Source organism: Alnus glutinosa, chromosome 10 (assembly GCF_958979055.1).
Source record: "Alnus glutinosa chromosome 10, dhAlnGlut1.1, whole genome shotgun sequence".
Taxonomy (NCBI): Eukaryota; Viridiplantae; Streptophyta; class Magnoliopsida; order Fagales; family Betulaceae; genus Alnus; species Alnus glutinosa.
Window position 1 is genome coordinate 23,553,037 of NC_084895.1, and position 14,032 is coordinate 23,567,068.

The following is a 14,032-nucleotide window of genomic DNA, read 5'->3' on the forward strand; positions in this document are numbered from 1 at the left end:
ATATAAATATTAACTGTATACTCTCGTAAATGAACTCTTTGATAAGAAGCTCAGAAAAAGGCAGCAAAAAGAAAGAGCAAAAGAAAAAGAAAAAGAGAGAAAAATGTCTTCTCTGCTTCACTCTCACTCGCCATGTCTTCGACGCTCGAGTTTCTTCCCAAGCGAGCTCCGCTCTAGAATCCCGGCCTCCCAACACGGCGTCGTAAGACCCGCTTCGTCTTCCTCTTCAATGCTTTAATTCTTTCTTGTTGGAGAACTGAGAATGATTTCTTTTTTACCAGAAATGCAGTGTGGTGAGGGATTCGCTCAAGTGCGAGAACGGCAAGCCGTACTCTCCGTTTATCGCCGGCGAGCCTACGACGCCGAGTCGTTTGCCTTCGAGCGCAGCGCATTTGGAGCACGACACCCGCCTCCGGATATTCTCCGGCACGGCCAATCCCGCTCTTTCTCAGGTCGAATTCGTAGCGTTTGAAGCATAAATCTCACTCTTTAAGTGAATTTATATGACTTTTTATTTTCCCCCTCTTTTCATATAGTTTGCATATTTCTCTGGTTGTCAATGTTGCATTTGTAATTTTCATGACGGTTCAATCTTGAAAGGTTTAGGGTTTAGGGTGATAAAGGATTTGTCCAAACAGGGTTTGGGAATGGAATTTGGGGTTACACCTGAAAATGTGAGTACATTAGATGAGTGCTTTGGAGAATAGTCCTCCATGATTTCTTTATTTTTCTTTTTCTTATTTTAACCAACAGCCAATTCGATTTTGTGAATGCTTGGACCCTTGACTTCTCTCTTTGTGTATGTGTTTCTTGTTTGGGAATGAATTTCAACTTTCTCTGTTTCTTTAAGATTTTCGTTGCTATATTTCATATATTGCCATAACCTCCTCTTTGCAACTTACCCTTAATTCCCTGTTCTTTGATAGCTAAGCCTTAACTAAAGCTAATATGCATCATTGAAATTGAAATTCAATTTCATCTCCATCTTCTTTTGCCGAGTCTCAAGCTGAATATCCCATCCCTTATAGTCACTTTCTTGTTGCCACTGCAATTGTTGAATCTGTTCATCGTCATCCAAACACTAATGCTGTGCATCATCTAAATCTTTGCCGGCACACAGCCACAGCTGCTATTTTCTTTTGCCCTTTGATGTTTTCGTTGTTATTTTGCATCATTTAACATTATGACTGCAATGAATCTAATGATCACTATTCTCTATTCTGGAATTGAATTTCACTGAATTGTAAAGTTCACCTAACAAGTTGATAACATTAAAACCAACCAATGTGAAAATTTTGGACTGAATTGTAAAGTTCACCTAACGAGTTGATTACATTAAAACCGACCAATGTGAAAATTTTGGACAGAGATGTTGAGGACACTGATATTTTTTTTTTGATAAGTAATTGTACTTCAAATCATTAAAAGCGCAGAGGGGTGCAACCCACAATGGTGATTAAAGAAAAGGTTGCTTGTGATGATTTTTTTTTTCATTCATTTTAGAATCTTTTGAGTTGAAGAGAGAGAGACATCTTTGACCAGATAAAAAAGGGCACCTAGACCTGTCCTCTACCTGGAGGTGGAGAGTATAACAAATCCCTATATAGATATATGGGCCATAGTATGAGAAGGAAGATTTCAGGATAATGCTTTTGGATTTTTTTCCTAATAATATGACATTTTATTGTTTACTTATATCAGGAATTTTTGTCCCTGTCGTGCATAGAAGTTTGCTATATACATGTCTGATAGTTATCGGGTATTAAATAGGAAATTGCGTGCTACATGGGTCTGGAGCTTGGAAAAATTAAGATAAAACGTTTTGCTGATGGCGAGATATATGTTCAGTTGCAAGAGAGTGTCAGAGGGTGTGATGTTTATCTTGTGCAACCCACATGTCCTCCCGCAAATGAGAATCTTATGGAGCTTCTGATAATGATTGATGCTTGTCGGAGGGCATCAGCCAAAAATATTACTGCAGTGATTCCATATTTCGGATATGCCAGGGCTGATAGAAAGGTAACTTCATGTAATTAGCACAAAATCTGGTTAATGAACTCATCTCGTTTTAGCTTGAGCGTCAAATGTGGAAACACTCCTATTGTTTCTATCAATTTCTAGTTCAAATTGTTCACATGATAACTTGATGAAGAACTATTTCTGTACACTGCTTCATGGCCCTGGAATTGACTATCTTCTTCCAATAGTAGATCAGGGCCTTTAAAAAATTTATATAATCTATGTGGTATAGTTTCTTTATGTTCATAACTTGCAGTTAGGTCCTTATTACATTATGTGATTAACTTCATCTGGTCTCCCACTCTTAGTTTGTGGTCAGTCATTGTGGCTTGTTACTTTTGTTTTTTATTTTTGATAACAAACAGAAACTTCATTAACCTGGGGAAAGTCCCCCTTGATCCAAACTTACAAAGTCACGGACAGAGTCCGGAAAAGACTCGACCCAAACCCGAAAGATGCAAGTAGAAACAGCCAATTGAGCCAGGTGATGCACAACGGCATTACCCTCTCTTCAAACAAACACAACACGCCAGGAAGGGAAATCTTTCATAATCTCCCTCGTGTCAGCTACCAAACTAGCGTAGGTTACCGCACATCCACCACCAGAGTTGAGAGCTTGAACAATCACCTGTGCATCCCCTTCCAGAATCAGCTTCTGATATCCCATATCTCGCGCTAGTATCGCACCTTGACGAGCCGCATACGCCTCGGCCACCGCAGGGTCAGTGAGATAGGGAAGGAAATTACTCATCGTTGCCCTCACCTTACCAGTAGAACCCCTCGCGACAAGACCTAGCCCCATAGTGTTCGAATGAACATCAATGGCTGCGTCCCAATTCAGCTTTATCCACCCATCAGGGGGATTTACCCAACGCTGCTGAACCCGCGTACCACCACCCAGAACCGGCTTCAAAGAGGAATGGGCCTGCTGGAAATCAGAGAGAGTTTCTTTCGCACAATCCACCAAACATCTGGGGGGCAAGAACTTACCCCCAAACACCACTCGATTTCTTCTAGTCCAAAGTTTATGGGCCGTAACAGCCATCAATTTCAGAACTTCAATCTCCAGACGAGTACTGAAATGATGAAAAATGGTAAGAAAATCACTATCAGAGATGACACTCTTCTGAGTACTTCTCGTGCACTCTGTCCAGACCCCAGTTGACCACCCACACCGCCATAAGAAATGCCCTGCAGTTTCCACCTCGACCCCACACAGAGGACAGAAGGGATCAGGGACAACTTTCCGGTGAAACAATTTATCCTTTGTAGGAAGAATATTGTTGCAACCCCACCAAAGAAACAGTTGGACAGCACAGGGAACTCGCAGCTTCCAGATAAATTTCCAAAAAGGATTAGCAGAGACCAACAATGAGCAACTTCCGTGGAGTTGGTTGCGCCGATCAACCTCCAGGAAATAAGCACTGCAGACAGAGAAATCTCCAGTCTTAGTGCCCGGCCAAATTAGACGATCTTCGTGGGAACGAGGAGAAATTCCAATACTGCAAATCTATGCTGCCACAGCCGCTGGGAAAATGCTTTCTATTAGAGGTACGTTCCACCAATTCAGACCCTGATGAATAAGTGCTTTAACTGTTGTTTGAGAATCCACACTGTCTGAGGGGGGGTATAATTCATGGGTATTAGAAGGGAGCCAATGATCACCCCAGATTTTGATACTGTCCCCATTCCGTACTTTCCACAATAAGCCTTCCTGAAGAAGAGCTTTGGAATTCCATATGTTCCGCCAGGCGAAGGAAGGTCTCTCTCCAAACTAAGCTGCCAAGAAAGAACCCCCAGGGAAGTACTTTTCCTGAAAGACACGAGCCACCAAAGTCTCTGGATGTTGAACCAACCGCTAGCCTTGCTTGGCCAATAATGCCATGTTGAAAGCCTCCAAATCTCGGTACCCCAAACCTTCCGAATTCCTGTTTCTACCCAATTTAGTCCAACTCATCCACGAGATTTTGGGAGTGTTCTCCTTATGACCCCACCAAAATTTAGCCATCATAGTATTAATATCACGGCAGAGGGTTTTCGGGAGTTGAAAACGGCTACAAAAATGATAACGCCACAAGTAACAAACGAAACTAGACCACCTTCTCCATCCCAAGAGATGAGAAAAATCAACTTCCACGTCCAAAACCAGAGAGAAAATTTTAGAGATTGTGGCTTGTTACTTGGTTGCTAGTGTATGTTTTGCTTTTGAGTATCTATTCCCAAATTATAATTTTGAGTGAAATGGTGAAGTCTAAAGAAAAAACAGATTTTCTACCTAGTGGGAAATTTTAAAATGCATAATTTGTTAATGACTGAGAAAGCTACCCTTTAGTAGATTTTGAAAAATCATAAATTGCTATGCATTTTAGAAGCCTAAGATAATTAGTAGCTTCTGCATAAGAATTTTGTAGTCAATGTTTAATATCCAAGATAACTCTTTTTCTGAGTTCAAGTTTGTTTTATTCGTGATCTCCGAATACTGTTCCTTCAGACACACGGGCGTGAATCAATTGCGGCCAAACTTGTAGCAAATTTGATTACGGAAGCAGGCGCAAACCGTGTTCTTGCTTGTGATCTCCATTCCGGGCAGTCCATGGGCTATTTTGATATTCCAGTAGATCATGTATATGGTCAGGTAAGAAATCCTTGCAACTTGCATTTCTTCCATATTATTTCTCATGTACAACAGTGCTGGAGTTTGACGAGGATGTCCTATCTCTAACACAGCTACCTGAAGTTGAGTTAAATAGAGATAGAGTTTGGCTTTGCTGAAAAAGCTAAAAGAGAATACTTAGATTTCTTCATCCATAAATGTCTTTACATTCAGCCTAAGTATCCAAAAAGCCCTCAATAAAATAATCTCATAGGATTTGTTTTATCAGAAGACTGTGAAATCATTCAAGATGGTTGATATTCACCTATCAAAGAGAAATGCCTTGGGCTTTTTCAAGTTCTTTTAATAACTTAAGAGTCTACTTGATTTAGCATCCAGGTAGGGAGACTCCTTTTGTTTCACTTTGAGAGCCTTTCTTCAATGTTAGTTTGAAGTATATTAAGTTTTTTGGCTCTCTCAACTGCATCAGTCTCACTGCGTGTTACACGTATGATCTATAGAAATTTTTCTTAGTAACATTTCCTTATAAGTTGGTTGATCATTTGTATGTTTGTTTCTTTGTGCATCACCAGCCTGTGATACTTGATTACCTTGCCAGCAAGAGTATATATTGTGATGATCTGGTGGTGGTCTCGCCAGATGTTGGTGGTGTTGCTAGAGCCCGTGCTTTTGCCAAAAAGTTATCTGATGCGCCTCTTGCCATTGTTGATAAAAGGCGTCATGGACATAATGTCGCAGAGGTGGATCTACTGAAATTTAAATTTACTTTGGTTCTCTAATTAGATTTTTATCTCTTTACACTTTGTGATCTGTGGTCCAGAATTCCTAAAGTTCATATGTTTCATATTGCCTCAATGAAATATGAAGGATCATTGGGAAAAGAGATGAGAAATTGGTAAAATGCTTGTTGTCTGTAGGGCCTCCTCTCCCCCCTGGCCATAATCATTGAAAATAAAAAATTTGATACAGTTTTATAACACTGAAGGATAACAACAAAGAAAACAATGGGCACATTCATAACATTGCACAGGTAAATGGAAAACCTTACATCTATGTAAGAGTTTGATGCCAAAAGTAATTTCCTATATGCAGTTTACTAAGCCCTTATTCCTTGAATGTTGTTACAAGTGAACCTCAAAATATTTCTCTCTTATTTGCTGATCTTTATTATAAATCAAAATTACTGACTAAAAAAATTAAATGTAGCTTTTACTGTAAAGGTTTCCATTTTCAGCTTTGAAATGTTACTCAATGCGACGCCTTAAACTTATAATTTTAACAATATAAATTCAAATGTCAATAAAAATGGAAGTAGAGATAGTGCGAAATCCATTTAATAAGAAATAATTAAGTCTTGACATGGATAACCGTAACTAATTTTAATGGTAAACATGTTCTTAGAGTTTGATCTATTATTTATGCATGTGCAGTTCTATAAATATGTTATGGTGTTAGCATCAACATGCACAAAATTTTTGGTCTTCAAATGTGTCCTTGAGAGTATGCCTATATGTATGGAATCATACCAACCTTAAATTTCTAGAAAATAAAAAAGGACTTACATTACTGTATTTGTAACAACTCTAAAATTACACTCTCTCTGAAATGTCCTCGATATGTTTCGAAAATTTTCCATTTCCTGACCAACCAAAATGGCCACCAAATGTAATTTGGCACCCTATATTATGCAAGTATATTTCATTTTTCATTTTGGGGGTACTTATCAAAAAAAAAAAAAAAATTTTCATTTTGGGGGTGGCGATGGGTGCATTAGGGTATGCTAGATTATTGCTCTTTGTTTCATTGCCATATAGTTGTGTTTTCCTGCAAAATGTTGATTTGCATCATACCTTATCTTTACATCTAAGTTTTCATACACAAATAAACAATCATATATACTCGTACACATGCTATGTAATTCTCTTGTTTGATTCAATATTGAAACAGCTATCTACAGATACCCAAGCATATGCTGAATGTCATCTTGCAGGTGATGAATCTGATAGGTGATGTGAAGGGGAAAGTAGCAGTTATGGTGGATGATATGATTGACACAGCTGGTGGGTTTTTACACCCTCACTTCTGTCTTAATTGACTGGAAAATGATTGCTGATATGAATTAGAGTAAATAAGTAGATACAGCAGTTTTGAAAAAAGTTCTTGCTTGCTTTTTTTTTTTTTTTTTTTTTTTTTTTTTAGAAAGGCTCGAAGAAGATATATAGAGACATTAATCATTTTTTTTCTCATTGCCATTTTAATGAAAAAAGGATACATGTTGTGTAGTCAAAATAAGGTTGTGGCAACAGAGGCATGATGTAATGGAGACAACAATCACATATGGAAGTGGCGGGAATGTGACGGTGATGGTGGGGATGATTGTGGTAGTGGTATGGTAATAGTGTGATTATTATGGTGACAATGGCAGTGTTCTGATTATGGTTGTGGCTGCAATAATGATGATAGTGGTGGCAGTATGGTGGTGATGATTGTGGTGGGCAACAACGGTGGTGTTAGTGGTGGAGCATGGTGGAGTTAGTGGTTACATGGCAGTAATTATGATGACGATGGTCATAGTGCTGGTGGTGTGGTGGCGGCGGCAGTGGTGATGAGAACACTATGGTGGTTTCACTGTAATGATGAAGCAGTGGCAGTGGTGGCAATGGTGATTGTGAGGGAGGTAGTTGTTATGATGAAATACTTTTGAAATGCATCTTGTGATGGGAAACATAAAATTCTTGTTTTAATTTTTCCTTAAATGTTTGTTGCAAATGGAAGAATGTTTACCAAACGTGTCTTTATTTTTTAATTTTTGCCCTTTTAAAAGAAAAGGATAAAAGAAACTTCAATTTATGATGAAGGACATCTATGGTGTATCATTATACTTTTTATGTTTGCGCATTTTAGTGATGTGCATGGCTTTTGCCAATTATTTGACATGCATCTATGGGGCTTGCAGTATTACTGTATTAAGTGATTCCATTGCCAGAAGTTATTTGGGTATGACTAACTTGAATCGTGCCTAAGCCTGCATGTGGTGGTTATATGATTATCTTGCAATTCATTGGTAGTTATTATTTTTTTCCTTCTACTCTCTCTCTCTCTCTCTCACACACACACACACACACACACACACACTCTTACACTCTTTTTGAATGTTTCCTCAATAAATACATAGGTTGACCAAATATGTATTCTCCATCATATTATTATCTTGTTTGTGGAATTTTTAAGTCTGTGGAAGGAATAGTCCTTAAACCTATATGGCTATATTGTTATCATTTTAGCTGTAAAAGCTATGGATGGTATATCTCCTATCCTAGGGAATTCACTTGTCTGCTCATGTTTTCATATTTATTAATTGGTGTTACTTTTTTGTTATCGGTTAACTGTTTGTCTGGTGGGTACAGGGACTATTTCCAAAGGTGCAGCTCTTTTACACCAAGAGGGGGCGAGGGAAGTCTATGCATGCAGTACACATGCTGTTTTTAGGTATCTGGATCCTTTCTAGCTCATGAATATTCTCTTTCATTCATCCTGGCATATTAAAATAAAAAACTTATTAGCTGAAGCTGCAAATTGCCTGATATACATAAATGGAAGTTGGACCAGGAGCCAATAACCATTCCTTCTTTCTGCATTGAAGGTAAAAAAAGAGGGTGGTGGAGAGAGTTCTCTCTCCTTAAAGCATATGCATTCATTTTGGGTTCATTTTTTAGTGATTTTGCAGCTGAATTGAAAATCTAGTGCTTCATTTCAAGTAGATTTGAATTCTGTGATTGAATATTCAAATTTGTTAGTTGAAACACTTTACCATCTTTGTGCAGTCTTTAAGCACAAGTTGATTAAGGATTATTCTTTTAAATACTAGTTTGGCTGAAACACCAGATTTATATCAATTAATGATTGTTGTAGTACTTTTTTAAAATTTTGAGTACTCATAAAAAAGAAAAGAAAAAGATTGTTGTAGTACTTCAACATAACTTTTTGAATGGTCATGCACGTTTCTAGTCTCTGGATATCTTTTGAACTATAGTTTAAGCATGATAAAGTCTCTGGAAGAAATTCTGCAGTTTTTTTTGGCTATAATTGTTGTAAATTCTCCTGAGACATTAAACGTTTGTAGATGTCTTACCAACACATGCAACCTATAGGGTTATCATATCTACATATGTTCCCCAATTTCTCTAAAGACGCTCATATAGATATGATTAAGGACCCAAAAAGGTCCTTCGATTATGATGGTTAAATTCCTTTAATTGATTACTGATACTATGTAGTCTGTTGCACTTGGTCCTGCATATTTCTTTTTAATTGATTGTAAATTCTTTTTCTGGCCATCGTTATGGGTTATAATAAAATTCTGGTATATTTGTGTCGCAATTCAATTATGACTATCAAATAAGAATTCTTGTAATTTGATAAATGCAATCAATGTTTGTGCATCTCGTTATATTGAAAAATGAATTGCATTATTTTTCTGTTTGCAGTCCTCCTGCAATAGAGAGGCTGTCGAGCGGTTTGTTTCAAGAAGTGATCATAACAAATACCATTCCGGTGTTGGAGCAAAACTATTTTCCTCAGCTAACAGTCTTGTCAGTAGCAAACCTCCTGGGGGAGACCATATGGCGTGTTCATGATGACTGCTCTGTAAGTTCATCCTTCTCAACACATGGCAGTTTATGTGTTGCATTTGATTTTGAGGTCTAAATTTATTTGCCAATGTCAGTGATACATTCAAGTGGAAGAATAAGACGAAGCTGAAATATAACACCCTAGACCATATCAGAAATTTGAATTTTGAAAAGTTTGAAGCTTTAGAGTACCCAAGTTTACCAAAAAAAATTAAAGAAACCTATATATGCTTTCCATGTTGTTGATAGATTTCCTGTGTGTCAAGTGCTTTTTAATGGTCAGGGTAATGTTACATAGCTTCTTTTTAGTTTGACAACAGTAGTGTTCATAGTAATTTCATTTTGAATTTTTCTGATTGTCAGGGTGGCTTTGAACCCTATTCCAGCTTGGGTATTGACTGAGGGATTTGTATTGGTTGTGTGCCTTTCCCAGCTTCCATTGCTGTTGCTTGCTGCCTTGTTGGTATTAGAATCAAACTGTAATAGTGAAGAGAAGAATCCCTGCCTTTTCAGCTTGTTACCAAAGCTTTGTACAGTCGAGTTTTACTGATAGGTTCTTTTCAATAGATTGAGAACTTTTTTGTGATAGATTCCCAATTCATCAAGTATATTTTGAGACAGTGGCGAATAGTGTATTACATGCATATAATAGTAATTGAAGTGTGATGGTATTACATACAAGATCTCACATTCTATCCCATTTTGTCATTTGAGCTAGAGTTTATTGAATAAATTTATGATGTCTATTTTACCTGGTCTGCTCAAATTTCGTCTGGTAAGCAAAGTTGACATTGTAACATTATTCCTCTTAGGTTGAGAAAGAACGGGAAAAAAGGTAAGAAAATAAAGTACCATGATTTTCCAATTATATTATTGTATTTTGATTGGGGAACATGAGAGGAATATATATATATATAATATAATATTGATTAAATACAAAAACAGCGATAATCAGTATTCAAAACCAAGAGATTGTTAAGCCAATAATTTCATAAACGGAAATCCTTCCCCTTGCTATTACTGATTCACATTTCACATTAAATAAAATTAAGAATGCGAAAACTTACTAGCAGTAGCCCCTCAGAACATGCAATAAATTTACAAGCTGCCCCAAATGATTTGCAGCTAGAGTAAAAAAGTTGCACAGAATCATACGTAAATAAATGGAGAACTAAAACCTTCCACAATTCTAAGAGCATGCCAAGCCTGCTAGGCAATCTCTTAGAGGCCGGCTTTCATCCAAAATCCTATAGGAACCACAAAGATAGTTTAAGCTTCTTCTTATATTCCTTCAAAAAAGAAAAGAAAAAGAAAAAGAAAAAGAAAAAGAAAAAGAATGCTTCTTGTATGCATACACTTGAGAGCACATTAGTAAGATGAGAGAGGAGTTAAAATTGTTATCATATAATATTATTTAAAGGTGGCTTTTTGGTGTTTGTTGGGATGGCCACATCACCCTTTTGTTCGGCCATCCTAGATCTCATCATGAGTGAACGCGCCACCTCTAAATCACCGTTTGGGGGTGGTCGAACTATTCTTTGGATAGGGGTGACCAAACTACTTTTAAATCAACCAAATCGCCCTAAACGACCCACGAATGCTAGACTTAAATAGTCGCAACTTACCGGTGATAGTCGCAGCACCAGGAGCTTTCAAGTAAGGTAGACATGTCTAGATAAAAGATAAAAAAAAGGCCTTGTCCTGAGTTCTCTTGATGGTAGGGAATACAGATGAGATCCAACAATGAATGCCCATATAGTAGATAGTGCGCAGATTACCCTTTAGTGGTTTGGCCACCACATCAAACACTAAAAGCCACTTTCTTTCCTTTCCTTTCCTTTCTTTTCTTTTTTTCTTTCTTTCAATTTTTTTTTCATTGCTTTGTTGTTATAATATGAATTATTCATTTTAAGTGTACGACCCACAAAATATATTGATTTCCAACCTTTTCTAGCCCACGGTTTTAGATTTAATTTGGCTTACTCGAAACTAGGTGTTGCATGAAACTTGGTCCCTTGTCCTTTAGGCTTGCTAACAAGATCAAAAAGGCTAGCTTGGAAAATGGCCTGTTCCTTTTCTCACTTAACAATTTTGTAAAGGATTGGGATCTCCTCCAATCCTTTTTTAGTGCTAACTTAAGATTCATACAACTATTTTTTTTTTTTTTTTGTTGATTTACAATTGCATGTGCAAGATTGATGGCAACTCAAAGTATGCTGGCATCATGTTCAATTTCATAGTCTACATTAGATTTTACGGATGTGATGATGTATATGTTACTACATTATTTACGAACTTTAAATTACGTGTCACCATAAATACTGTTAAATATAAAAAAATAAAATTTTGACCGTAAAATAAATCTTCTTTATTTCACTTTCCTGTGAATTCAATTGCACGTGAAAAACTATTTGGTATCATATTTTTGTTTTGTTTTAATACTAGCAATCAATATGGATTTGTGGACTAATTGAGTTTTGATATGATCATGAATATAGATAAAATGGTGGGGTAAAGCTTAAGTATAGCTCTAACTACTCATCAAATTTGTCCTTTCTCCACGTGTCCATATTCATTTTGTAAAAAGGAAAGAAGTAAACGTATTCTTTGATTATAAAATACACCTCCCCGCAGGTGATTCGCATTCAAAGAAAATAGAAACAAGTTGAGCGCGTGGCTTGTATTAATGGGCGCGTGGGTGTGAAATTAGCTTGCACCACGTGGCGGGGACCCATAACCCCCCGGTCTTTCCGCTTTCCCGTGTATGAAAAGTTTTGACCAGCTCTAAAAGAATGGAAGAGAGCGAGTTGGCCCTCTAATCAACCAATTAAAAAATTGTTTTTTCACACCCCACTCTAAATGAATGAATTAATTTAAAAAGAGAAATGATTTTTTTTCTTCCCACGTGTGTACATCTGCTTTATATTTTTATACATTTTTTTTTTTTAAATTCAATAATTAATTTACAAAATAGATAGACAACATATGTAGTATAAAGATCGCATGTACCAGGTCTCATTTTAAAAAGATTTTCAACCATTGTCACTATAATTAGTTTATATATTTTATAAAAAAGTCACCTAATAATTTATATTTTAATAATTAGGCATAATAAATGTTACATAAAGTGTCCTATGAAATTATAAGAAAATGTCGTGATAGCAATCATTTGCCAAACATGACATCGATCGATCGTACCCAAAACATGATCCTTAAATTACAACCTTTAATTTCTCTGTCCATTTTGCAATATGTCTAAAACATAATCATTGTTATGATCTAACCCATGAATCTTTCTTTATATAATGCGGATAGAAGACATTTGGGTCACGATGATCAATCCCACTAGTCCCAAAAAGAAAATACGAGATACCCATCTTACTTTTATGAAAATAAAATGTTATTAAATCCACTTCTTTTTGGTCTTTGATAATTAAGGATCAAACCAAGAACTCAATATTCCTATGCTCCACTCTAATAATTAACTCCATTTATCCCCGGTGATGATGTACGTTGGTGTTATTTTTCTTCCAATTTAAAGAGGGGGGGGGGGGGGGGGAACTAGATTATTGGTTTAATCCATCGAATATTCTTACACCTTCACTAATGTTGATACGGTTTTTCGGTAGGTGACGTGTCACTCTATGATTCGCCTGATAATTCACTTTCGTTCTTCATGATATGCAAAACAATAAACATTGCGTCGGGAGTGCCGATGCCAGAGTCAGAGAGTATTGATTTTAATTTCAAAAAGACAGTGTGCTTGGAATAATTGAGTCTAGGATTATACCTGTTATAAATGTGTATTTATAGGCTTAGAGGTAGCAGCAAACCTAGCGGCTTGACCTGATATCATTTAGGACTTTAATTGTGGGCTGATCACGGGCCTCGTGGCCTACAACCTTATGAGCGGATAATTTTCCTAACAACTAAGGTGATGAGAAAGATTACTTAGGGTTACGGTGTCTTGGGTTTAAAGGATTCTTTGTAAATAGAGAGTTGTTAGACATCATTTTATTGTACATCGATCTCGATCCGGTCCATTCCTTTTGTAAATTTGCTGTACAGAGATTTACATCCAATGTACAACGAAATAATTTCTATCATTTTTCTTGTAGATATCTGCCTCATCGATTCTATAAACTTGAATGTATATAATCATATAATTTTTAATTTTTTTAATAGAAAAACTTCTAGTAAACATTTGTGAAAAGTTTGGGTATGTCAAATTAGCATATTTGGACGACGAAGTCTTGAATTTATACAATTTATTTCTAAATATCAGGAATTTTTTGACAAACCGCAAAGTTCCTTATTCTAATCTAACTAGCTCTTGTAATATTCCTTATTCTCATCTCCTATATTTTATGTATCCATTATTGGTTGCACTCAGGAAGCATCAAGTGGCCACAATATATAGGAACTCAGAATTCAGATTTAGGGTCTCCTAAATTAGTACTAAGGTACGTAATTAATCTTTATTTATATTGCAATTAGATAATATTTCTTAGAGATATGTTACATGTACATCTGGTTCAACTGCTATTCATTGCCTCCAAAACTTGGCTTTTCACATCTCTTCAGAAACTCCTAATCTAAACAGTGTTGTCGTTTGCCAGGGGAGGGAGGTTCCAAGCCTCCCTCCTCACAGTTTTTGTTTCCTCTCTAGCATTTTTAGGGTTAGAGAGGTTTTTGTTCCTCCCTGAGTTGTTCCAGTGGAGGCTAGAGTTTCTCAGCCACTAAGGCTGTGGAGTTTTGAGTCCTCCCA

General features: G+C 36.7%; 1 protein-coding gene across 1 annotated transcript; it reads left to right on the forward strand.

Annotated features, from left to right (window-relative positions):
* The first annotated feature begins 37 nt into the window (after positions 1-37).
* Positions 38-9,945, forward strand: LOC133880442 (ribose-phosphate pyrophosphokinase 1). The gene is made up of 9 exons (XM_062319392.1): positions 38-202; positions 282-452; positions 1,771-2,019; positions 4,511-4,654; positions 5,206-5,373; positions 6,624-6,693; positions 8,041-8,122; positions 9,121-9,280; positions 9,628-9,945. Exons 1-9 carry the CDS (start codon positions 104-106, stop codon positions 9,664-9,666), a joined length of 1,182 nt encoding a protein of 393 aa, XP_062175376.1. The 5' UTR covers positions 38-103; the 3' UTR covers positions 9,667-9,945.
* Positions 9,946-14,032: the final 4,087 nt, after the last annotated feature.